This window comes from Toxotes jaculatrix, chromosome 7 (genome assembly GCF_017976425.1).
Source record: "Toxotes jaculatrix isolate fToxJac2 chromosome 7, fToxJac2.pri, whole genome shotgun sequence".
NCBI lineage: Eukaryota > Metazoa > Chordata > Actinopteri > Toxotidae > Toxotes > Toxotes jaculatrix.
The window spans coordinates 13574477-13601847 of NC_054400.1; the positions used below are offsets into that span (position 1 = coordinate 13574477).

The following is a 27371-nucleotide window of genomic DNA, read 5'->3' on the forward strand; positions in this document are numbered from 1 at the left end:
TTCATTTGGCTTTTTATAATCAACCAAGTTGATGTCCTCTGTCATGGAAAAAAACTATGAACTGTTTAAAATTAAAATAAAAAGTTGTTTTTTTTTGTTTTTTTAAATTGGATATGCAAGAAAACCTGCAAACCCTTTAACTGCAGATTTTACTGCTTGTGGTATACTGTGTTAAAGTGATAGTAGAATGCAAGAATTTTAAATATGAATCCTTGTTTTATTTGGTTTATGGTTCTAAATTCTGGTAGCGACTTCTGTGTATTTTTTTTAATTAAATAACCCAGAAAAACATGTCACATTGCTATGATGAGAATAAAAATCTTTATTACTTATTCCATGAGGGAGTACATTGAAATTTGAGATTTATACCTCATTCATTTAATTTGGTACCATTACAGCCAGAGATCACCTGATCTGACAATGTGCTTGACAATGCAGCAATTATGTTTTTCAATAATTATGGTATGAGTTTCTCTTAATGACAAGATTTTATTTTATTCAAATGAGGTATGGAAAAAAAATATGATAATTAAGTGAATTTCAATATCACAGTAACAAAACTATGTAAGTTTAGAAAGCTGAGGTGGTTGTTCAGTTCTTGTACAAGTTTGACGAAATGATAACATAGTGCATAAGCTTGCATACCTTTACAGTAGCATATATTTTGCAAAAGAAATATTTAGAAATGTGCAATCGGTACATAGAGATATGAAAATATAAAACTTTTTCAAGCAGGATTATGTAGTTTCAGACAGACAGACCTTTTTTTCCACTTACTGAACTTAAGACGTTAAGTTTAAGTTCAAGTTGAGTACATTCAGGAGCTTTGCTGCCCGTCTTATTTTGTCTGGCATGACCAGAAGCTTGTGGTAGTTAAATCTGAGTTAATGTTGCTAGATACTGCTCCATGACAGGCATGACTAAGTCAGTCAGCTTACTTTATGACCCTTATCTACTTTTGCTATTATTACACCATGTCCCACAATTTATAACTATTCCATAATTCACTTTGCTACGAAGTACTTTCTAGAAGTCTCACTTCACAACTTTATGCAAGCATATGTTTTGCAAAGGCAATTCATATTTTATTTTTTAAAAGTGCAGTTAATACTGTATATACTTGATAACTATAAGATATGTAAAAAAAAAAAAAAAAAAAAAAAAAAAGCATCTTTTTGGCTATACCACTCACATGACAGCTTAAGGAGAAATGTGTCGCCTCTAATCAAAACCTTAGCTTTGGAGTTGCACCTCATAACTGTTTCCTTGATTTTGGACTTGATCACAGCTGGCTGAGAGACTGAGAGCCTGTTTCTCGAGTTTTCTTCTCTGTACTTTCAGCGTTCTCTGTTTGGGGCAGATGAAGAGCTTTGCGGCAGATGTTTTTGAAGGCAGGGCTGGAGAAGTAGTAGACAACAGGATCCAACACGCTGTTGAGATAAGTCAGGCTGATGGTGATGTAGAATGCGGTGGTCAGGTCCTCCAAGGCAGAACAGACTTCACCGGACTTGAAGGTGCTGGTCTTGATCATAATCATCAGCTGCGTGATGTTGCTCGGGAGGAAGCAAATAATGAAGAGCACCACCACTACTGTGATGAAGCACAGAGCTTTCTTGATCTTTGTATGCTGGGCCAGCTGTCTCCCTCTCAGGTGGCTAATAATGTGGACTGTGCAGTAGAGAATCACAGCCAGAGGCAGGTAGAAGGAAAAGAGAAACACAAACTTATGCCAAGTCAGATTTTGTGTGGGCTCAATCTCAATCATGAAGCTTTCACAGTAGGTCTCGTTGTCATGTTTTAAAATGAAGATATGAGCAGTCAGTGAAATGGTGACTAACCATATTGCAAGAGCTCCCAACATGGCTTTAGGGACACTCAAAGAGTTGATGGGATGATGGGGATGCACCACACGCATGTACCTGTCCACAGCAATAGCCATCAAAAAGAAGGTATTTCCACTGCGGTTCATTGCCAGCATGAAGAGGCAGATGTTGCAGAAAGTGTTTCCAAACATCCATTCGAGCCCGGAGTTGTAGTAGCTGGCACGGAAGGGCAAAGCCATGTTGAGCAGAAAATCAGCCATTGCCAGGTTGAAGAGTAGCACCGTGCTGCTCTTCCAGGGCTTAAGGTGGAAGCAGAAGATCCAGAGAGCCAAGCCATTGCCGAGGATTCCCAAGACAAACTCCGTCACCAACAGTGGAGGAAGCACGCGGATCAGAAGAGTTCCATTAAAAGCACATTGCATCTTGCCTTGGGTGCTACTTGGCTGGTTGCAGTTTAAAGAAATAACCCCTTGGTGACTGTGCATTCTGTGAAGAGAAGCAACATTGTGGTTTTGGTCTTTACAGGAAGTATGGAGTTCCTGCTTTTCATTAAGTACTGACATACGAGTTATCTCTTAGCCCCAGACGTTAGATTGTGTTCTCAAAATATTCAAAAGGTTGAATAGTTACAGTAAATCAAAGGTGCCAAAAGACAACGAACATAATTAGTTCACAATACACTTGCATGTGGAGACCTGTCAAAAAGTCTACGTATAAAAAAAATCATTCATGAGTTCTGTATTTTAACTTATTGCATTAATTTTTAATTACAAACCATGCACAAATAATGTCTATAATCAAGCGTGGGTCCCTTACCCGGGAGTTTATTCATCTTTTTCCATGAAGAAAGCATCCTTTCTTTTTTAGAAAGAAAAATGTAGCTCAGTCTACACAGGGCTGGTTTTGCATAGCTAGCACCACGCCATAACACGTTTAGTTGACTGTACGTCTCTTTGATTATAACCATGCTTAACTCTTCTGAGAAACTTGTTCACGTCTCCAGGTTTTAACTTACAAAGTTAATAAAGTATTGTTCTACAACTTACTGTTATAGAATTAATTTAAAATGTATACATTTTTTGTATCCTATCCAATAGTAACTAAGCACAAACATACTTTTTATTTTTCACTCAGAGAAAAGCTTTTTTAAAAGCTGTTTTAATCAACACAAAAGGGTCTTGGTCAGGTAACCCACATGCTATTTACAGCTTCACAGCTCATGGTGCGTGAAAGTTTGCCCCAGCCGCGATAAGCCACAGCACATCAGACTGGTGTTACTTACCACATTTAGGATTCTGAGAACATGAGAAATAGTTTCTGTGGCAAGATCAAACAAAAAAATCAACTCAAGTTTTCATGTCAAGTGCTACTGTACAACTGTTGAAAACCAGGTACCTTTCCTGACTCCCACCTACAGTGAAGACTGGTGCTGGCAGCATCATGCCGATGATGATGATAATGATGACAATGACAATGATGATGATGCATCCCAGCCAAAAATACTGGTACACTGATTGAAAGGATGACGCACAGACCAAATTATGGGCATAATTCCAGACGGGGGTAAATGTGTCAGCTAAAAAAAAAAAAAAAAGAGTGTTTTGGGGACAAGTCTTTTAATGTCACTGACTGACCCAGACAAAGTCCAAATTCATATACTTGCTGAAAATCTGTGGAGAGAGCCATGGGGCCCCAGTTCACTGATGGGCTCCATCAAGTCTGGCAGAAAAAATCTGCAAGGGCGACGGGAAGAAAATACCTAACTACAATAATAATAATAATCATAATAGTAAAAACTAAGCTGTGAGAACTGTAGGTGGATTTGTACAAAATATTAAATAAGGGGTCTGGATACCTATTTCAATCAAACATCTGGGTTTTTTGTTTATAATAAATGTACCTTTGTAATTATTATTTATTTATTAATTTAATTTGTTACTCATTACTTTGGTGTGATGGCTATTCTGCATGTTAAAAAGCTATAGTTCAACCAGATACAAAAAATGCCTAGACTTCTGAGTCAATGCAAATGTTTCACTTCAGTGATTAAGATATGAAGTGAAACCAAATGGCAATTCAGTCTGAATGTCAAGCAAGTCAACGTGTGAAAAGCATCACATACATTCTGCAGACGCTAATCTTTGAGAAAGCGATGATCGTCTGCTGCAGAGATGTGAAGTTAGCCATACTGGTGAACCTTTTGTGAGATGCATGAATAGTGAATTTCTTTCATGTTATCTCTCACTATCAACTTGTGCTGTTTCCTCTTCTATAATGACACATCGCTGTTGAGGCAGATACACATGTAAAATGTCATCTGGATGAAACTGGAGTATCTTCTCTAACTGCCCTTCACATTTTGTTTGGCTGAACAGAGGGGTCAACGCTTCACGTATGGATGACTGACATTTAAACTAGTTCCTGCATTTGGGTTTCTCCTTGCATTTACTCATAGACACAAAATTCATGAGTGCACCATACATGCACATGTATAGAACGGAAATTCATGGGGGGAATGCATGGGGAAAATAATTTAGAAGATTTAGCAGGAGAATTAGATATTGCTTTACTGAATCAATTCTGTGGAGTAGAATGATTTCTTTTTTCAGTTATCACTAAAAATATCAGCTACGGTTGTGAAGAGTTCACTGCTTCGTTGATGTGCAGTATTTAATCAGTGGCTACAACAGGCTGAAAGGGGTCAGGAGAAATCCCACACTGACAATATGTAAAGCTCTGCTGCTGTCTAGTGGATGACATTTGAATGTACCACTTTGAATATACACTCATTTGGCAGTTTATTAGGTAAACCTGGCTAAAACCAGTACAGTCTGATGCAGCAGTCCTGCAGTAAATCAAAATGTTGAGTTTGTGTTCAAACGGTGTCAGAGAGATGCTGAGTCCACTTTACGGTCATTTTGGAGGCTGCAGCTTGCGTTGCTGCTGAATCGTAGTGTGTCATACATACAGCTGTTTCTATTATTTTGTCCACCTATTGTAAATCATCGAGAGTAGGTTCGATAACAGAAACACCTAAATATCTGTATAATGCAATACAGAACAGAATGTATTGCAGGACTGTTGAATTAGACTGTGGCTGACTGCGTGATCTTTAGCATGGTTTCCTGGGTCAGTATTTAGTAGTCATTCTTCTTAAAGGGATCATGTAGAAAACTGTGGGGGCTATGCTGACTGCAATGTTACTTTCAATAAGACATTAGTGAACAATGAAAGAGAAAAGAGGAGTGAATATCCAGTTTGGTGTAAAAAATCATGACATTGCAAACCTTTTTTTTGTCAATATTTTGTGAAAGGCTGTGTGACTAATACAGACAAAAGAGTCATATGCTTAGAAGTAGGAGGGTGAGTGAGGAAGTGAGGCTGTAGGAGTGAGTATTGCTAAGCATTTGATGAATGAATGGATTTTTTGTGCAGGACATTTATAGTGCTTCACAAAATGGCAAAATATGACGGAAAAAAAATCCGCAGACCTATGCAAGTGTACACACATTTTCTCATACAGCTTATCGGCTCATATGAGGCTCATACAGCCTCGTTACATCAGTCACTATCTTTTCATGTGTCACAGCCGTCACTCAGCTATTTATCCATGGATGTGACACGGGTGTTGCCAGTTCACAGGGTGCTTGGTAGCACGCGTGCAGTGTTCAGACAGTGTAGAAAAATGTAAAAGAGCCAGTTTGGCCTGCAGGGTAAACATGTCTTTTTGTTCCCTTGTCCTGTTGTCCCATCAGCCCATTTGTGTTTCCTTCACCTGCATAGCTGGGAACAAAGCATCATGGTCAGTGCTCCACCCAGCGCAAAGAACATGAAATTCCAGTCTTACAACCTTGACGAGGACTGAGCCTAAAATGTCCATTAGACATTTTTTTTTTTATTCCCGTCTGCTGTCAAACACTTGCTCTTGGTGTGGCGCTGAAGAACTGCACATGAGCTGCTAAGTGGGAAATAACACTGATAACTCGAAGCCTGACTTAACACGGTCAGCATAAATAAAAATCAATAAAAGCTATTGAACACTTTTAGAATGTATGACTGTCAAATGTGTGACTGATTTGATTCAAAGTTTGGCTGAAGCTGACTGTTGATAAAAAAAAAAAAAAAATGAAGGAAGCAGTGACTGAGATGAATAAATCAGGTTTTTCTACATTCCACAGTCATATGGTTAGACAGTCAAGCTGAGTAAAGTTGGGCAAAGTAAGAGACACGGCGCTCCATGGTTTAAAAAAAAAAACAGACAAACATAATCCATTAGAACTGGGTGGAAAGTCCAATATCATTTGTTCATGTCCCTTATTAAATCTAAACATCAGAGGAGATTTAAATAATCAGAGGCAGCTGAACGACATGGATGATCCACTGATGTACTTTTTAAAGCTCTGAGCAGCAGAATAAAGCAGCTGCAGCACACTTTATCATAAAACTCACACAGAAAGGAAAGAAGATGACTGATTGATAAAACTCTTATCAAACTCATTCGCTCATTCTTATGATTTCATTACTTCCTCACATACTGATCTGCTTTCACTCTGAGCCTGTCACGGTCAGAGTCACTGTGGACTCCTGTGAGACTACAATGGTGTTGTGAACATTGTTCATTTTATTGTAAATATTGTGAGCATTGTTTGCATTCTGTTTTTTTTTTTTTTTTTAATTTGCATTTGTTGGGGAGAAAACAACCTACACCCATATTACTCTGATTAACAGAAGCCCACTAAAATCATTTAAAATATGATTGAGTTTAATGTCATAACATTGTTTGTATTAAATACAGTGAATTATATGATTTATATAACAATATAAAGTTGTAAAATTGTAGTCACTGGCCGGGCTCATATTTCCCCTGTGTCACAGAGGTTTACTCAGATGAAGGCAGCTTAATTTCCTGGTTTATGCCATCGTTATGCTTGGCTGTCACTGTGAAGACAGATGCAGCGTTGAGATTAAAAAAAAAAAAAAACATAATCCTGATAGGTTTTCATTTCACTGAAACGATGTCACCGCCCACAGCTGAGACAGACAGCTCAGAAAAAAATAAATAAATAAATAAAGGAAATACAAAATGCAACATAATGATGGAAAAGCTGATTTCAATCACTTCGCATACCTGCGCTGAGTGAAATGTAGCTGGAAAAACTGACATGCGTGTGGGAGGATGTCGGCAGCAGAGGACGTGATGATGATTTTCTCCACCTTGGGGGAGGATCCGTCCACGTAACGCGAAGCAAATACACTCACTTGCTCTCTCTCTCTCTCCCCTTTTCCCCCCTTCTTCAGTCTCGATGCATCTCCAGTAACCAAGCCGCGGCTTGGAGATGTCCCTGGCACACACACACGCAGCCTGGAGTCTGGATAGAAGAAGAAACCTCTGATATTTGCGCTCACGTCTGGACGTGTTTTCTTTGTATTTTGTTTTGTGAAGAGGTGTTGGTGCTGCTGCTGCTGCTGGTGGTGGTGGCGGTGTTGGTGTTGGGAGGATAGGTATTTCTCGCTGAAACCGTCATTGTCAAAACTAGAGGATGAACAGCATAAGGCAGGTGCCCACACGGGTGAAAAGCAGGCGGACCGAGGCGAATCTGGGAGCGGAGCGGGAGCATTTTGACAAGCAGCAGGTAAATATGAAAAGCGGTGGGACTCGGTGGCTCAGTGCTCACCGTGGGATGGGGGGGAAACCTGCGCTTTATCCAGGCCTGCTGTGGCTTTACTGTCTGACTGAAGGTGCGTGTGTGTATGCATGTGTGTTTGTGTGGCGCATAGGCCACGTTTCCAACTTAAATTGGGGAATTTTGTGTGTTTGATCGGCGAGTTAAATGTCCTGAAGATGTCGCGGCTTTTTGTACTGCGGTTTGTCTGCCTGCTAAAACATTTACCAGTGCACGCCAGCTGAGGCACGAGGCTTCAGAGAGATGCCCCCTGTGTGTATTTGAAATGTATGTGTACCCCCCCTCCCAAAGAAAACCCAGTATTTACCATGATCTGCAGCTTTTATTTTAAGACCATTAAGAAGCTGTTTCACTGTAACTGTTCCAGAGGCATACAGACATACATACATACATATGTATAGATAAAAATAAATAGTTCTGAGATATTTGACTTGGCCCTTTAAACATAATGTTGAGGCATTAGACAAGAAAAGTGAAGGGCAACCAAGCCAGTGCTCTGCATGGTCACAGCCATTCATTCCTCTCTGAAATCTGTCTCATGGTATCACGCTGATCTAGTCCTTCTTGTTTGGCCAGCTTTCCTCCCTTTAAGAAATTTCTCTCTCTGTTTTTCTTTGTTTTCACTCTTACAGCCTCTGTTGGATTTTCTGTTCGGGGGAAACAGGAAAAAGAGCTTAAACTTTGAGATTTTTCACTCGTGAGTCAGTTTTTTTTTTGTTTTTTTTTTGACTGTTGTGCGCTGAAGGAACCGTTGAGGTTCTTCTCATTCTTCAGACACCGACAGGTGCTTTGAGGTTTCTGGCTGTTACTTCACTGCAGTCACACGTCAAGTAAACCAGGCTCTTTACTGCTCCATGCGAGCAAGAGACAAACCACCAGGTCATACTGGAGCTGCTGTTTCACACACACCCAGTCTGACTGTGAAACATGAGATTCAAAACCAGGTTGAGTAACTAAACAAGCAGTTGAGTCTCTGCCTGGGTGTTCAGACTTACAGCACTTCCAGTATATTGTTAGGGGCGTGCATCACTCACATCACACAGTGTTTTATTTGCTTTTGAAGCACGTGTAGAAAGGTGGAGCTGAGGTGCTTGAACCCCTGCTTGTCAGTACTCTGTTCCCTTTCTTCCATACAAAATTATTAAATTGAATTATGTGTACTATTGTAATCATAATCAAAAATGTAAAAGTCCAATTTTTCCTTTAGCCAGTCATGTTTGTTGATTAGAACAACAAATGGCAGCTAGCAATTGTTGACTTCAAAAGTAGTTCATGCTGTGCTGCAAATGTCAAACCAGGCATGTTGTGCGTGTAAAGAACAAGTTTAAGACTCACAACATATTCAGAATAAAGTTAAACCTTTTAAATTTACTGCTTCAAACTGATGTTTCTTGTTAGTATGATGGACGCAGCCAGAGGTGAGCAACCCAGCTGACTGGACATGCAAATGAACTGGGTGGTATGAGGAAGAATCCAAACTCCTGGTTGGTGAATGTGTGTATTTGCTGAAACCACTGCATGGCTCTGTACCAGCTCCTAATCAGTGTTTTACTACAGCTAGTTTAATGGATGTGTAGAGTTAACTGGTGGAGTAGTTTCACTATTTACTGACTAAACAAAACTCTTGATACTTGATGATACTTCTGCAACTGTTGGCTAAATAAAGGCTTTTTCTAGCTGTAAGCTATAATGTTTATAAGGCTGTTGTGTATATGAGGGAGCCACATGCCTCTATTAGATTAATGTTTCTTGTGTTGTGGAGTTTCTCAGTATTGCTGATTCATCCGGACACTGAAACTCCTCTCCTGCACTTCACTTTCACCCCACTCTCTCCTGCATTCCCTCTTCCTTATTTTGACCTCGGTACCAAGGTGAAATGTCTCACACAGTCTCCTGTGCGTGTGTGTGTGTGTGTGTGTGCAGTGTGTGCAGTGTGTGCAGTGTAGTGTTTGCTTTCCTTCACTCCTGTTGCCTAAGTGAGTGCCCATGAGAGAGTGAAGGGGGGATGGGAGTACCACAGGGTAAACACAGCTACTGCGTGGGAGTAGAGAAAGAATTAAAGGCATTTTTGGTTTTGATTGTTTCACACATTAATAAAAAAAACACTGATGTGTTAATGAAGCCTGTGTTTTTGTAGTGAGATCTTATGTCAGCATTTGTCAGTAAACTAAAATGTTCATTCAAGCTTTAGCTTCACCTGAAACCTTTTCTATCAGAGTGTTTCTACAAGTCAAACACTATGAACAGTGTAACCATGCAAAACGCACATAATGCTCATGCATTATTTACAAAACATGGGCTCGTGATGCCCATAATATTCTTTTATTTTCACTGACAATAGACTAAAGTCCTAAACACAGCATAATCATAACACTGTTTATACACCACGGAACATATGTTTTGCTCTCTGCCTTACATTATGTTTAACAGCCACACATAATCATGAGCGTCATGTGACTCTCAAGCCAACCATTCAGCTCAAACAAGCTTTTTTGTTGTATATTTTATTGGATGCTGTTTACGTAATTTAATCAGACATAAAAATGACTCATTATCTAATAAGAAACCTAATAATAATAATCTAATAAGAAATCTCTTCCTGTGCAGCCATTCATTAGTTGCTCTGATTCATTCATTCTTTAAGTTGATCCATTTATCCTGCCTTTGTTGACATATTTCCATGTTTCCATTATGTTTTTATTATCTCCACTTACACTTTTTGACTTTCTTTTTTAGAACAAGAATTTGTATCTTATATATCGTGAGTGTTTGTGTGTTTGGGCAATAGCTGCTGACAGGTTTTGTCTGTTTTTACAAAAGTCTTGATAGCCAAACAGTAAATCTGAGGGATTACAACTTTGCTGAACATCCGATGAACATCAGATGTGGTTTGTGGGCTGACAGAGTGCTTCTGCATCTGTTTTGCCCCCCATACGTTGTGAGGAGGGTTTAGTACAGGTTTTGGTACAGTATGCATTAGCATGACAGGTGCCTTGTCCTCTCTGTTTGGACAATGGAGCAGTTAGGAGGAGAACAGGACATCCAGTGTGGGCTCCTGCGTGAGGATTATTGCCTGTGTTGATGTGGGAGAGGCTGTGTTAGTTTAATCAGAAAAGGCCAAAGAGGCTGTTGGGTAGGAGAGGAGGAACGCAATAAGAAGTTAATGAAATACGAAATAACTTTGCAAAGCCACTTGATCTGAGAAAGAATATTAAATGGAAAAAGTTTTCAAGGTGTAATTGAAAATCAGTTTTGAACACTTCTCATAAATTCCCTGTGTTTACTGGGAATGGTGTCAAGGATAGTTAACCCTTCACTTTACATTTCCTTCGTTGCTTCGGCTACCTGTAGCTACCCTCGGCTAACAGGTGTGAGCTGGGTTACAGTCTGTGTGTGACCTTGTCGACCAGATCCCCAGCAGCAGTCTGTTGAATTAAGCTGATAAGGACCTGCAATAAGTGCTCGTGCCTCGGGGCATTATGTCCAGTGAGAAGCAGCTCAGGTGTAGCGTTGATGCTTTGACTTCATTAACTTCACGCACTCTCTCGCACCAGGACGTCCAAGCACATGGACACGTTGCTGAAAAGCAGAGACGACAAGGTAAGCAGAGATGCCTCAAGGTTGGAGGTGTTAATGCAGCGTATAGTGGCGTGGTGTCTCTGGACTGTGGAGTGAGAGTATGGCTACAGCTACAGTAATGCTAGCTGGCAATAGACCTTATGGCAGGCCTTGGGGATTAGTCCAGGCTTTCCCTCCCTCTCACTTCTCCTCTCTGCCGGTCTGGGGATTTACAAACGCTTGAACCAGATGCAGCACTGAGTTGTTGGGCAGCCACAGAGTCGACAGTGTCAGCATATCTGCGGCTCTCGGCCCAAACTGCTCTCTGTGTAAATAGTTTGGATTTCATCTGACTTACCTTTGACCGTAACTTTAAGGAACTGGCTAGTAATTTGAACTACAGTGATTTGTCTATGAATTGATTAGTACATTCACAGAAAATTAATCACCAACTATTCTTACAATTGATTTAGAAATTGAAAGTTTTTTAAGGGAGAAATCCAAGTATTCTCTTGTTCCAGCTTCTCAGATGTGAAACACTGCTTCTTTTCTTACCAGATAAAACAAGACATTTGAAGACGTCTCTTGAGCTCTGAGAAGGTTCTCTGATGTTTTATGGACAAAACAATTAATTAAGAAATTATTTGGTTTAATCAATATGGAAAATAAGTGTTACTTACAGGGCTGCTAGTAATTGAAGCGCTGCTAGTTTGATCTTCTTGTAACAGTGCCCTTTCCTTCCCTAGTGGCCTTGAGCAAGGGCGTGTAAGGGAATGTACACTGGATTGCTCCGTGAAGTGACACTGAAGCTGGTGTTTCTAAAAATGCTGCAGTACAGTAACAGCTAGTCACCCACACGTGCTTATTTCGACAGTAAACTGTATGTAGTATTCAGTCACCCTCTGCTGCTTGTGCTGCACTCAGTGTCCTTCTCCTTTCTGTCCCTTTCGTCGCTCTCTCGCTGCTTTCTGACTGACAGCCATTCTGAATGTACTATGAGAGTCTCCCTGCAGCCTCGCTGCTCAGCGGCCATCTGTTGAGGCCTCTGTGCCAGGCTCTGTGTGCCAGAGCACGGCCCCCATCCAACCCAATCTTCTACCCCAGCTGTCGGCCTTCCTCCCCCAACAAACCCCTCATTGTCACACGGGCCTCCATGCTAGCCCACCGCACTTGCCCTGTGTAAACGAGGGACTAGCAGTTCATTTGCGTCAGAAGCGGGCGGGGGGTGGAGGCTGGGGGGGGGGGGGGGGGTCTCCTATTAATCAGTGTACCCCTCTCTCACTCTGAACGGCAGTTTGCACCCACAGTAGCCCCTCTGTGCTTTGTTGTGTGACCATGTATGTTTTGGTGGTTGTGTGTTTGTGGATTGGGGTGGGGTGGTGGTTTCTAATGTGCTAAAGAGGCTTTTACAGAGTTTTTTTTTGATTAGGGACCTCTGCCACTGATATGTGATTATGTTTTAAACAGAGATGTGACGTAGATTTCTAAGCCTCTGTTTTAGGGTAAGACCAAATAAACAGGGTCTTATGCTTATATGTAAAACTTCTACTACATGAGCTTTTTTATGTAGGGATATAATTTGAGAAAGACTGTGATAAAAAGAGGCTGCAATTGAAGATGTTGCTGCTTTAATACTTGATCTGTATGTTGGATTAGTCACTTATGTAATACTGTGAGGATAAAGCTGGATTGCTAGTACCATACAGATACTACGGTCCTGTGTTAGAATGACACAGAGCACATAACAAACAAGTACATGTGCATTTGTGTAACATTTGTAATCACATCTGAGCATTTTGGGATGATTAGAAAAATTATTATGTATTTTTCCAAGCTGTCACATTTCAGTAAACTGCTGTTTTTTTTAGGTCTGGTTGACTGCAGGACACCGCAGGTGCAGATAACTTTTTCATCGCACTTCCTTTATACGAAATACACAGAAATGTGACTTAAGGCGGGGTACAGCACACAGCCTGATTTAGCTTACGGATGTTTGTCACGCTAGTCCAGGGTAATTGAGCTGCCCAGCCGCAGCTTTGATCATTATGTAATTGTAATGTGTTAGTGAGTGGATGATTCAAATCTCTCTTGTAGGATCCCAAAAGGCAACATCCCAGTGAAACATGTTTGATTTTTATCAGGGATGGTACTGCGTTCCTGTGCTGTGCGGTCAGGATCAAAGGGCAACATGCAGTAGATAATCCAAACTGAATTTAAAAGACAGAAATACAGCCAACTTCCAGTCCCCACAAGAGAATTTAACTAGTTCAACTACACAGTGAGAATTCTGCTTGGAAAATATTGGCATGGTTTTTGTTTTTTTTTTACTGCGCCCTTGTAGAAACAACATCAGACAGGAAGTGATGGTAGAAGTTGGGGATTATGTGGGATAAGTGACGCCGGTCACTTTCATATTTTTTGAAATTGCCTGATTATTGTGCCCTATTGGTGTCAACATTCCTTTAAGATGTGACACTGTTTATATGTGTGACATCTCATTTGAAGGATGGAATATCAGTGATGAGACTCTGGTACAATTATTTCTGGCGAGTAAAAATGTTTTCAGGAGAAAGTGACTAAAATTTGATTCACCCATTTATAAGGTCATATTTAACAGCTCATTGTTTAGATTATAATATTTAACTTAATTTTTTTTTGCCATTGCTATTTATTTACTATTTGCGAATTTGCACAGTTGATGTAAGCCATTATTTCTTTCGTGGTTATTTCACTATCAAGATATTGTGAAAAACTGCATTTCTGCAGTCTCTCAACAGTCCTTGCTTTCAGATTGAAATACGAGAAAAAATGGGGACAGAGGATGTAGAAAATCTTTAATATGGCTTAAATATGGAAAAATCTTGTCATTGGTTGGAAACATTGTTTATGGAATAATAACATGCTCTGAAGTGTAACAGGATTTATGGCTATCAAATTTATTTGCAGATTAAATCTCTAAGAACATTTAATAATAATGTGATGCTTAAATAAAACCAGCAGAGAAATTACTCTGGATCTTCAGAGAAGAAACAGTCTTTGGTTGGAAGCGTGACAAAATGTCTTGCCTGAGAGCACTTCAGCAGGGCAGCCTGAGAAGTAGACACCCCAGCTGAGGGATCGCTTTCCCAGGCTCTTAGCCATAATTTTATTGGCACAGATGGGGGGTGACCATGACAAGAGCACTCTAGTGTAACAGGACAATACCAACAGTCGTCGGATTACTTTGTGGCTGTGATGTACTGTACCTTAGGTTCACTGCATTAGGTAAATGTCCATGGGGGACACAGAGATCCAGCCTATGTGTGTTTATTTGTCTCTCCCTTTCGGCTCTTTCTCAGCAACACTTGTTCTACCTGCTGGACAGGTTGCAGAACGGCTCACTGTGTGTCCTGTCCTTCCACTCATTATCATGGGAATAATTATAGATGCTATCTTTTGATTCAGGGTTTGTCTTCTTTGACCTGAGCTCCAGTAGATGACAATAAAACATAAAGCTGTACTAACACATACTACATGTGTAGTATGCACGCACTTTCATACTGAAAAATAAGATTTAATACATATATTTATTAAGATGTGAGTGAAATAGCACCTGCAAAGAAACAAAGGGAAAGTACATGACATTTTTTCTTCTGTGGTCACTTTTATGTCAGAATAGGATCACACTCATTCAAAAACATGAAATAAATCTAGCAGCTAGTTCATCCTGAATTACTGTTTTTTGGCAGTTAAAGTTAATCTAACCATAAGGTGAGAGCCATGAGTCCATCTGTGCAACACTGTGTGTACACAGTGTGGAGTCATTGTTTCTATGATTCATTCCTGTCTTTGCGGTGTAGCCTGTTATCATTTGTTTGACTCCTGGCTTTTATTTGACTTCTTATGACGTATGTATTTGTTGTCACGTCTATTGCAAGCCATGATGGTTGTGTGGGTGCAGAAGCAAACCCTATAAGATCGAAGATTAAATCCTCTCCTCTCCTCTCCTCTCCTCTCCTCTCCTCTCCTCTCCTCTCCTCCCAGCTGAGCAGCATCAGTAAAGCCATCAACTCCACTGAGACACCTGTGAAGGAGAAACATGCACGACGTATCCTTTAAACAACATCAAAAAAAAAAAAAACAATTATTGAATGTGGAATTGCAAGCAGTCCTGTGATATCTGAGTTTCCTTAATGACATAAACAGGAATCATCCTGGGGACTCACAGGGAGAAGGGGGCCTACACCTTCTGGTCGTACGCTCTGGGCTTCCCTCTGGCCAGCAGCTCCATCCTCAGCTGGAAGTTCTGCCATGTACTGCACAAAGTCCTGCGGGACGGCCACCGCAACGTAAGGCACCAAGTCTCTTTCTCTTACTGCCTGTTACTACACATGACAACATGAGATGTTAAAAATGGAGGTTTTAACATCAAAAGCTCACATTGGCTTAAATTCAGATTTAACTTTTCTGCTTTAGTGAACTGACAATGACTGAGAGATGAAACATTTTTCGTTTTTTTGCAGAATAGTCATATGTGTTCAAAACATATATGCGAGAATGTGAGTTTAATAGGATTTTACTGATATGAGTGTTGCTGGAGTTGTTCATTGAAGCGGTCACCTTCACAGGTCCTGCAAGACTGCATGAGACATCACAGTTCTCTAGTTGAAATTGGGAAAATGTGGGTGAGTCACTACATCTTTTTATTACGTCTTTTAAAGATAATTTCAAACGAGTGTTAGTTAAAACATAAATTTGTGGTTTGTCGGATTTCCTGTGTAGCCTGATATAATCTCTGTCCTGTAAGAAACAAGACAGTTTTAACTTGACTAGATATATATATATATATATATATATTTTAATAGATAGCCTTTAATCCTCGCTTGCCTGCTCTTGTGGTTTTCAGGGCAACCTCCATGACAGATATGGACAGCTGGTGTCTCTGTATACCAAGCTGCTCTGCACAAAAATGGAGTTTCATGTGAAGGTAAATGGCATCTTCTGTCGTAAGTCACACGACACGCTGTGTGAGATGCATGTAATAGATGATTCAGCAAAATGTTAGGAATTCACACTGTGAGTTGCTCCCGGCACTTAAATGCCCAACAATGTCCCTCATTGCAGCATTCAGAGATCCCACCGAACCTGGAGGTCACAGATGAAGTCCTGGAGCGCGCTGCGGGGACAGACATTAATAATGTGTGAGTTTCCAAATATGCCAAAAGTAGCTTTTTTTTTTTTTTTCAAGTCTCTGTTTAGCCTAAAATCCCAATTATCATCAATCATAGGCACTGCTGCTGCCACCTAAACAAGTTCATAAAATAAACAGACAAACCGTGCTGCAGGTTTAATGTCACAGGGTCACGTCGTCATTGTTCTCGAGTGGGGCCTCTTTTCTTTTCTAACAAAGGTATCAACTTCTCTCCTGCAGGTTCCAGCTCACAGTGGAGGTGTTTGATTACATGGACACGGAGCTGATACTGGCCACAACAGGTGGAGAAAAAAAAAAAAAAAACCTCTTCCTACCTTTTCCCCCTTCCTACTCTTCCAAAGAAGAGAAACCTGAGCTACAGTAGAGGACTGCAGCCTGCTTACATTATCTATTTATGTAGAAAAGCCAAGAGCCTGTCAAGAAAGGATTATTGTGGGCAGCTCTCATACTGGACTGTGGTCCATTCAATTTAAGAAGTGATTTCAGTTACTTGGTCTAGTTTTAACTCGTGCTCTCCTGTGTGTGCCTAAATTAGTTTTAACCGATGAGGAAATGCCAGCAATTAGAAGACATTAAGCTGACTTCCTCCAGTTTAGCTGTTATGGCATGCTACTCCCAGGCCTGCTGGGTGGAGGCTTAGGATCACATCTGAACACCATAAACAAATTTTGCAGTTGTACTTTGAACAAAGTGTGCCTCTACTCTGTGGTTGTTCTCAGGTTGTGTGTTATCGGTCTCAGCATTGTTTCTGAGTCACTGGCACAAAAGCTTTGTAGCAGTCTTTGCATTCTGCAGACAGTATGTGATGTTAGTATTAGAAGAGTTTGCACTTTATTCAGCCAATGGTATCCACACACAGCTGTCATCAGAGTTGCACATCAAGCACAAACATTTCCAAAAATAAAAGTACTCAACAAAATATTTGGTAAGCGACAGGCAAACTTTACTTCAGGGATATTTAACATGTATGCTTCTGTTTCTGATTGTGCCCCTAGTGATCCGACAGCTCAACACATCCATCGCCATCTCCACTCTCACATCAGGCCAGTGTCGCCTGGCTCCACTTATCCAAGTTATCCAGGACTGTAGTCACCTCTACCACTTCACCGTCAAGCTTCTGTTCAAGCTGCACGCCTGTAAGAACAGATTTTAACCCAGACAAAATTCAGAATAAGTTTTTACCTGTAAAATCTGAGTAATTCTTGATGAAGGAAACATTTGGATCATGTTGTGGATTTCAGGTCTCCCTGCTGATACACTACAAGGTCACCGTGATCGTTTCCATGACCAGTTCCACAGGTAGGTTGTCTAAGGCCTCAGGCTACAACTGAATGAGAGTGACGACAGAAAATGGGGAACTTTTTTTTTTTAAATCTTTATCAAAGGAAGTCTGCAACACAATCCTGCCTCACCCAGTCACCACAGCACTTTGAATCGATGCAAATGTGCCCCTCACTGCTTCCCATCCCCCACCCTTTGTGGCGTGTCCGTTGGTGTCACTGTCACAGACGCATTTATATCATTACTGCTGAGTTCAGAGAGGAGTCTTCAGGGTTGGGGGAGATGTTGCCATATATTGGATTCACTCGTCCAATGTTTATCACAGATTATGTAGTGTAACTGTTTTACATAATGCTTCATGTGTCTTTTAGTACAATAACACACCCTGCCATACCTGCCAACTAAAACACATGAAAGCCACTGATAAAAAGCTGATAAAAATATCACATAAGTATTATTACAAAATAAAATATATCTGAGAGACATGTTGTATTTATTGCATGAATATGAGGTGAGCATTAGAGTAAGTTTAACTTGTTTTCCTTTGTCCCACAGCCTTAAATCCTTCTTCAATAAAGCCAGAGACATGTTGTACTTTAAAAGACTGATCCAGATCCCCAAGCTGCCTGATGTAAGTGCACAGTGGGAAGAGGAGAGGAGTGGAATAGCTTTAGTGCTGAGTCACAGCCTCCATCTTGAATGTTGGAGACTTCACCACAAACCTAATACTGCTACTGTTAGCTACAAACTGGAGTATTTTTTTTTTTTTTTACACAGGCATCTATACGATGTTGAAATTTCACTTGAAGACCATTAATACATATATACCTATTTTAATTTCACCAGAACACCATAACAAACATGTTACTGGTTTAACCAATCCCTACTTTTCCTGCTCTTCGTTGTCAGTCCCCACCTAACTTCCTGCACGCAGCCTCGCTGGCTAAGCATGTGAAGCCAGTGGTGGTCATCCCTGACGAGGATGAACCCGAGCAACAAGACGACGATGACGACGACCCAGAGCCGCTCATCGAGGTCAGCGATGTGTCAACGTCCAGCATACAGGCACAGCCCCAGGTATGGCACAACAGTCACAGATGCACTTACACATGTGAGCAAAACTACCATGATGTTGTGTGAACGTTTTGTTCTGTTTATTCATTTATTTTTCTTTTTTTTTTTTCCTCAGCAACTTGACATATTTGATCAGACGTTTGGACCTCCGAATGGAGGCTTTGATGACAGGTGAGCCGGGGTGTTTTTCACCTGTGATTGTTAAATGAATTGATTGGTTTGTCTGTGCCAGCTCACTGTGACAATTGGTTTTCTTGTCCAACAGGGATCTCCAGATTGAGAGCCTGAAACGTGACCTGGAGATGTTGAGAGCAGAGCTGGAGAGAGTCAAAGCAGAGGTAAGGAAGCCTGGGACTGAATAACCTGTTGATTTGGTTTGGACTGACTCTGCTTGTGTGTGTGTGTGTGTGTGTGTGTGACAGTGGAGGGCATTATTATCTATGTGCAAAGGAATGTGGGTCATGTGTTGGGCGGATGCAAAGGCTGCTCCTGCCATGTGGAATGTGGCAAGTAGCTTGTGAAGGAAGGGTGACGTGGGTGTCCCGTTGAGATCTTTGATGTCACAGATACAGACACTTGGAATTTTTTATTTATCTATTTTATTTTTTCATGTCATCCCTCCTCTGTCTGTTGTGATTGTGTTTTTCTTACTATTATTATTAAAGCAGACATGAAGTAAAATGATAGGAAGATAAGATTTAGGTATGGAGAGATGAGCCTGTGATGTTTGTAAAAAGAAAATGTTCAGATTATTGGATAGGCTGAATTTGCACTGACACCAGTAGGTTTTTCCTGAAGTGCACATCTCTCTTTTCTCCTCCTGCAGGCTCAGCGGTACATCACGCAGCTCAAGTCCCAAATCAACAGTTTGGAGGCAGAGCTAGAAGAGCAACGTGCTCAGAAACAACGTGCTCTTGTGGAAAATGAGCAGCTGCGCATGGAGCTGGAAGCCACACGTCGCAGAAACGCCGAACATGAGAGCTTACAGACCACCTTCATTGAGGCAGAGAGTAAGATATGCAATTAACAGTCTTGCACAAACTCGAGGAGCTAATCATGGACAAGTCAGTAAGATCACACACTGTCATCTGTCTCGTCTGTGCAGAGAGAGCACAGGCCACCGAGCAACGGTACAATAAGTTGAAGGACAAGCACACGGAGCTGGTGGCCAGTCATGCCGAACTACTGCGGAAGGTACAGACAGAGCCCAGACCAGAGATGTTAGTTTAAAATTATATGTCAGCACCTGACTGTGTGTGGTAACACTAAACGTGTTGATGTGCTGACAGAGTGCAGACACTGTGAAGATGCTGTCAGCAACCCAGCAGACCCAGGAAGAAGTGGAGAGGACCAAACATCAGCTGTCGTTTGAGATTGATCGGATAAAGCAGGAAGCCGACATGAAGGTTGGTGGCATATTGTTTTGCTTAAAAAAAAAAAAAACAAAAAACAAAAACATGGATGTCTAGTGTGGATGTTCGCGATTAATGCTGTTTTGTTGTCACTGTAGCTGGAAGAGCAGAAGTTTGAGATGGAGAAGCTGAAGAGAGAGCTGGAGGAGAAGATGGCAGAAATCATTCGTGTCAAGGCAACTCTGCAGAGCAGCGAGAAGGTGAGCGCGAACCTGTCGTCCTACAATGCGGCGACGACCTTGATGATGTTTAGCGGATTCACCGTCATTTAGTATTCACTGTTATCATCAGTTCTGTGTTTGGAGGCTTGGGGCATGTTACACATTTCCGGATGGACTTTCCTTCTGACACTTGCAGCCATCTGCCTCTCCTGGCTTCCCTCATCGCTCTCTCTGTTTGTTTTTTTTTTTTTTGCCAGACATCGGAGCAAGTGAACAGCTCAATGACAGCTCTGCAGGCAGAGAAGGAGCGTCTGATGCGATCAGTGAGTGAGAAGGAGGCGGAGCTGTCGTCTCTGCGGCAGGCGGCGCAGGTGCAGCAGTCGTCGCTTCAGCAGGAGCGAGAGAGGAGCAGCAGGGAGCTGGGAGAGCTGCAGGGCAAACTGCAGGAGAAGGTCAGTGAGGACAGTAGAGCCCAGCTCAGCAGTAGACCTGTCTCCGCTCACTCCATTTAGTTGAGTTGCATTCTGCTTTTAGGTTTGTCTCCCTATGAAGAAAATGCACACCAGCTCATGAATAGAGTTTACACTAACTATTGGCTTTTACTGGGAATGTAGCAAGGGCGAATGTGCATATTTGTATCAGTGGCCACATTTACATGAGCTGTGGCTCTCTAACATCCCTAACACTGTAACTGTGACTTAGATTAGTGACATGATTTTCTGTTTACCTTCGTCTGCATGCCTTTAGAACTGAAAGTGGACTATACCCATTTTAGTCAAACTGACATGCGGTTTTGACGTGTGTTCATTTAATCAAACTGTGACTGACAGTCTGAGATTTTAATTTTAGAACGCGTGCTGTAACAAAATAATGGCATCCGAGCTGCTTGATGACACACAATCTATCATCTGATTCTAGTGAATAACTAAAGGAAAAAGAGCTTGAACCACAGTTTTTGCTTATTTCATACAAAACTGGTCACAAGGGCATAGTGTATTATAGCAGCGGCATGATAGATTGGGTGCCTGGGGCTGAATACTTGAGAAAAAGTGTGGCTATGGTCTAATAAGGTCTAACCAAGGCAAACATGGACAGAAAGGTTGCATGAGATGATCTGATACAAAAACCATCAATAAGAGTTTACGTATGTCAATGTAATTCTCATCAGCAAGTATAAACATGTATGCATGTATGTTCTGTTTGTCTGGGTGTCCATGTGTGTGTGGTGTGTAGTCGAGTCAGGAGGAGCAGCTGAAGCAGAAGCTTCTGGAGGAGCAGTTTGCTCTGCTGCAGGGTACCGTCACAGAAGCTGAGAACATCATCCAAGATGCTGTTGCTAAGCTGGATGATCCCCTCCACGTACGCTGCACTAGCTCTCCAGGTCAGACCTCTGCTCTTTTATTTCACAACAAACACAGATGTGCATGTTAACAACAACCTCAGTGTGAATAATGCGAGAATTAAATAGGTGAAAATCCTCTGTTTGTCCTTCAAACACAGATTACCTCGTAAGTCGGGCGGAGGCCACACTGGGCTCCATCGACAAAGTGAAAAAGGGCCATGCAGATTACCTGAGGAACATGGGGGGTAAGACTTCTTCGCTTCTGTTTCGACTTGATCCTGCTAACCTCATGACACTGTGTGGTTGGTCTGTTATGTTTGTTAATGTGGCATACTGCCCTCTTACTGTATGCTCTTGTAACCAGATGCTGGAGGGCTGCTGAGGGCTCTGACCCAGTTCTCCCACTTGGCTGCGGATACAATCATAAATGGCAGTGCTACTGCACACATGGCACCCACTGACCATGCAGACCGTAAGGATATCTGTGAATATTCTCTTGGCACTTTTACAGCTATTTTCACATGAATTTGAATATATATTAACCAGACCACATGTAAAGCCACATTTTTTTTATAGTTCTATATAATAACATGTTCAGATTCAACTCTGCAGAAGCAACATTTCAGTAGTGACTTTTAATAGTCAGTGGCTGACGGTTGGTTGATCTCTGCTTTGTTCTACACCCTGCAGGACTGACGGAGAACTGCAGAGGCTGCGCCACTCAGAGTCTGCATTTCTTGAAGGATCTGAAATCCAAGACCACCCTCCAGAGGGCAGACCCAGCCTCCATTCGCATAATTGTTCAAAAGATCCTGCACTTGGGCCAGGTGAGGGGGAAACATACAGAGTTTCTGTATCAGTTTTTACACCGTAAATATACTCAAAAACTTCTAATGATCACCAGAGCCTTTATTCATATTTGGAGAAAGAGCCCCTGGTTTACAGTACTAGATTCATGTGATACATGTATAGAAGTATGTTGCTTAAATAAATACACTTTTCTGACACAGTTTTCCAGAGAAGCTGCAGTAACATAATGTTTAGTAGTTTGTTGTAAATAAAGGGACCAGAACATTTTATTTAGGGTTTTATGAAACATTCCTATTACAAGTTGTTTCTTAGACAGTGAGGTAAACCTATGTTGGTAATCAAACATCCACAAGTGATCAGCTGTTCTCACATTAAATCAAAGCAGAGATGAACTCTCAGTTTAACCACTTTATTTTTGGCTTCTGAGAAAAAAATGAATTACAGAAACTTAGAGTTTGCCTTTGGCTCTGACTCGATGTCGGTGGGTGATGGATTACTGATACACATACTATTTTAGTTGCCCTCTACAAAAAGAAGAAATCCATAAAAAGTGCATTCAACCAACTCCTGAATCCAAAACACTGTAAAAATGTCACTGTGTTTTAATAAATTATGTGGATTTGGCAAAACAATCGATGATATTTTTGTAATTAATTGAGACATGGTCATTATTGGAGGTTATACAGAGCTGAAATTGTATTTCTTATCAGTAATATAATCAGCCAGACTTGTTACCATTTGAATTCAGTTTTCATCTGATATTTTAAGTCATTTCCAGTATTGTTCCCTTGTGCTTTTCTTATCATGACTAATCCTTCTTTTTGCTACTTGTTATATCCAGGAGCTGCGGCCGAAAGGCATGGACGTCCGTCAGGATGAGCTGGGAGATCTGGTCGATAAAGAAATGGCTGCAACATCAGCAGCTATTGAGGAGGCAGTCCGCAGGATTGATGTAAGCATTGTAAATCTTATTTGAAGGTGTTTTATACTAATATCATCTGTAATGGAAAGACCTCTGATGTTCGACAGTAAGTCTGCCTTATCTGATAAATGTCTCGTGGTTCTATATTTAGGAAATGATGAATCAGGCACGAAAGGACACATCAGGAGTTAAACTGGAGGTCAATGAAAGGTTTGTTCTTTTTTTATCTAAATCAGTTGACCACCAACTTATAACAAAGATGTATCTTCCATAAAGCTTTAAACTGGAGGATGTAAACTCCTAAAATGCAGGGCACAGTATGCATGTATCCTGTATCCTCCATCTTTGTTGCCTTTCATCTTTTTTGTTAACTTGTTTCCACATCTTAATATAATGAATGACTGTGTAAATTTTAATTCTCTGTTCACAGAATCCTGAACAGCTGCACAGACCTGATGAAGGTACAGTAGTCTGATGTCTTTCAACTAATATATGTTCTGCACTACTACCAGACCTTACAGACTGTATATCCTATTTTAATTAACGCCCTAATAAATATTTGTGTTGTATTTTTCTCTTCCACTCTCTCTTAGGCCATCCGCATGCTGGTCATAGCATCTACAGATTTGCAAAAGGAGATTGTCGAGGGTGGGAGGGTGAGTCATGCTGTTCTCAGCTTTGAATCCAAAACGGGCAGCTTATTTTTGGTTTTCAAGAGTTCACCAGCTTTTGTCTCTGAGCTGTTGTGTTTCATTCAGAAAAAAACAACGGCTAACAGTGCTCATGTTTTGCTTGTTAAGGGTGCAGCCACCATCAAGGAATTCTACGCCAGAAACTCTCGCTGGACTGAGGGACTCATCTCTGCTGCCAAGGCTGTGGGATGGGGAGCCACAGAGATGGTGTAAGTTCTCAGTGATATGGAACATCCCAGTTTACGTTCTTAGATATTTAAATCTATTATACGTAGCTTTTTGTAAACACCATTGTCACATTGATTTTGATTATTACAAAAAAATGGTCTATACTGCTTGGTGAACACCTTGTAGCTCCGTGTATCAAAGCTAAGAGTTGACACCTGAGACCTTGTGAAGATTTTTTCACAAGGTCTTCACAAGGTTTATTTTTTTCACTGCAAAGTACAAGCACGATTACAGCAAAGACTTTATTGCAACAGGCAGAGTCTGACAACTGCTCGGGCACGATAAAGTTTTTCCTCTGAATTATTCACTGAAATAACTGATGATCCAGATGTTTTCACTTGTGTTGAGCTAATTCTACCCTTAGTTACTACCCTTATAATTACTATACTCATGATGTGAAAAGGACGTGTAGTACCTTACATGCCAGCGTGCAAACTTATGCCCTTTCCAGCTATGTGGATTGAAGTGGTGTTATGTCTTTACCTGCTTTCTCACAGAGAGTCTGCTGATAAGGTGGTGCTGCACACAGGCAAATACGAGGAGCTGATTGTCTGCTCTCACGAGATCGCTGCTAGCACAGCACAGCTGGTCGCTGCCTCGAAGGTAATGGCGAACTCTCTGAGAAAAACACCAGGGATAAAACCTTAGAGATAACTCTTATTACTGCAGAAACATGCTGTGTTGCATTATGTTAAGTGCCAATGTGTGAATGTCACATTTTACACTTTCTGTGTGGCCCCTTTAAAGAGCAAATTAACCAGTTTACATTTAATTATGCAGAAGTTTGTTTTGCTAATGTAACCCTCTCCCTTTTTGATTTTTTTTTTTAAAATCTCTTTCAAAACACTTCAGTGCCACATTGACCATCTTCTTTTGGTTTGTTGGTTTAGTATCTAAATTGTGTAATCTGATCAAACTCAGTCGCTCTCCTCTGCACCCAGGTTAAGGCAGACCGCAGCAGTAAGAAGCTGTCAGTTCTCCAGCAGGCGTCGCGCCATGTGAATGAAATGGCAGCTAATGTGGTGGCTTCAACAAAGACGGGCCAGGGGCACCTGGAGGAAAAAGGTTCATCCAGTTTCATTTGTGTAAAAGACAATTACTGACTCTGATGAGCATCTGTAATTTTTGTAGTTCTGTTTTACCCAAACACTTTTCGTGTGCAGATACCATGGACTTCTCTGGCATGTCCCTCATAAAGTTGAGAAAAGAGGAAATGGAGTCACAGGTAAGTTCCATATTTCTTGTATTTTATATTGTATTCTCAGAAAATTAGCTCATCATATTTTTTTATGACTCCACTTTAATTAAACTCTCAAATGCAAAGGCTATAAAAGTTTCCAGGAATCATCAAAGACACCGGCCATATTGTATTAGTGTAATCTGTTTATTAAAGTTAATTTTAAAAGGCACATTTTCCAGTGTGCATTATTTAAATGTATTTTATTTTATTTTATTTTATTTTATTTTATTGTAACTACAATGTTTTTTCAGTCTTATTTAAAACTGGAGGCAACCAAATCAGGAAACATCTTCAGTTTAAATAAATGAGAAACTGTTCTGACTGTAGATAACTGTCTGTGTCTTTGACATCCCTCAGGTGAAGGTGCTGGAATTAGAAACTCAGTTGGAGAACGAGCGACTGCGTTTGGGCGAGCTGAGGAAGAAGCACTACGATTTGGCTGGAGTTCCTCCGGAGCAGGTTTCTGAGGGGAACGGTGAAACCTCCTCACTGGCCCATCCTGTGTCCATGTCACCGAAACCCACCAAACCGGCTCTCATGAAGAAACCTACATTGTCCCAGAAACCCAACATTCCACGCAAAACTACAGTAAGAGCTGAGAAGAAAAGTCTATGAGTTATATATGAGAAAATAAGATATGACTTGTTGGTAAATCTTATTCTTTTCTTCTTTATGCTGCAGTTTAAGTAAATGCGTGAGCAGGAGGATGAGAATGCTCCACTACAGGATGGTTGGATCGACTAGAGAAAGATCGCCTTTCTGTGAACATACACTTCCTTTAAGTTGCATGCCGACAATCCTCTGCCTCATCCTGCATCTCACTGTTCATCCTTTCTTTGTTTTTTTTTTTTTTTTTTTTTTGTTGGTTTTCTTTTTGCCAAAATGGACCAGAAGCCTGATTTTTGACCTTTGATGCCTGTAAGGGATATGTTGTCTTTACGCCCCCCCCCCCCCCTCCTTTTTTTAAAGATACATATGCATCCAGGCAGAACCCTTTTTTTTATTTTAGTACTTGGTGTCAAGAACAAAAATAAACTTTTAGGCTGTATTAAAGTTTTTTTTCCTGTATCACAAATATTTTAGATGATAAAGCACTACTGCTTTTAGAATACAACCCTTCATAATTACCACAATTCAACAACATATCTTGTATGTCAGTAGTTATGTTTTGATCATGCTTTGGACAACCTATTTGCACACTATTTTGGACATTCATTACGGAGTACATCACATTTTTCTTAATGTACACTGTATGCTATTTATGTTGTGGTGGGCGGTTAAGGAATCGGGGGAGATGCATCGTGTGTGTCCATATTTCTGCAAAAGTTTTACATACCTCTGGCTTTGCCTTCATGATGGACAGTGTTCCTCAATTATGTGCAAAACAGCTTTCTTTCTCAGCAGTACAAGATTGTCTCAGAGGCCTTGAAATGTACTGTACTAAAGCATTAAACAATACCTGTAAAGACATGTAGTCTGTATAGGAGTGTGCAGTTCACACTTAGTATAATTTATATCTACACTCATCTCTTGAATGTCCCTTTATTAGATGAGGACCTGGATACTATGTTAAAGCATACAGATAGACATAATGCTTGCACACAAATATCAGATATAGGTGTCCTTAATTATCAAATGCTTCTTTTAGGCTGAATATGAGGATTTAGGGTTAGTTAATGTACAATACAAAGGTGTTCACGTCCACTTTGCCTCTGGGGGCTTTTCTTACAGGGTCTTAAATGCATCTTTTTATGTTATGTCCTTTCCTCTGTACGAAATGTCTTTATACACTCAGATCTATTAATATATTTTAGTAAAGATAATGGTGGTTTCTCCTTGTAAGAAGTGTAAATGTAAAACAAATGAACAATAAATGTTTGATTTAATGTTCCACAGTGTTATCTTGCAATGAGCTTATGAAGTTATAAATTTTTTAAAACTATAATTTGGTCA

The 27371-nt window shown here is 40.7% G+C and overlaps 2 protein-coding genes across 3 annotated transcripts; one reads left to right on the forward strand and one right to left on the reverse strand.

Annotated features, from left to right (window-relative positions):
• Positions 1-42: 42 nt before the first annotated feature.
• LOC121184900 (hydroxycarboxylic acid receptor 2-like) lies at positions 43-2270 on the reverse strand. Its single transcript, XM_041042821.1, has one exon. The coding sequence runs from the start codon at positions 2243-2245 to the stop codon at positions 1283-1285; it is 963 nt and encodes a 320-aa protein (XP_040898755.1). The 5' UTR covers positions 2246-2270; the 3' UTR covers positions 43-1282.
• Positions 2271-7100: 4830 nt separating this feature from the next.
• On the forward strand, positions 7101-27309 carry hip1rb (huntingtin interacting protein 1 related b). 2 transcript variants are annotated; one of them, XM_041042264.1, is made up of 32 exons: positions 7101-7456; positions 15089-15152; positions 15251-15393; positions 15673-15729; positions 15951-16031; positions 16169-16245; positions 16476-16537; positions 17252-17392; positions 17498-17555; positions 18093-18168; positions 18447-18614; positions 18727-18782; positions 18877-18949; positions 19438-19621; positions 19717-19805; positions 19901-20017; positions 20122-20223; positions 20442-20636; positions 21418-21565; positions 21685-21771; positions 21891-21998; positions 22217-22353; positions 23178-23288; positions 23410-23468; positions 23689-23719; positions 23852-23914; positions 24059-24159; positions 24676-24781; positions 25120-25243; positions 25342-25403; positions 25776-26006; positions 26100-27309. In XM_041042264.1, the coding sequence occupies exons 1-32, from the start codon at positions 7364-7366 to the stop codon at positions 26106-26108; spliced, it is 3213 nt and encodes a 1070-aa protein (XP_040898198.1). In that variant the 5' UTR covers positions 7101-7363; the 3' UTR covers positions 26109-27309. The 2 variants fall into 2 exon arrangements, with proteins under 2 accessions (XP_040898198.1, XP_040898199.1); XM_041042265.1 differs by lacking the exon at positions 7101-7456 and adding an exon at positions 11039-11107.
• Positions 27310-27371: the final 62 nt, after the last annotated feature.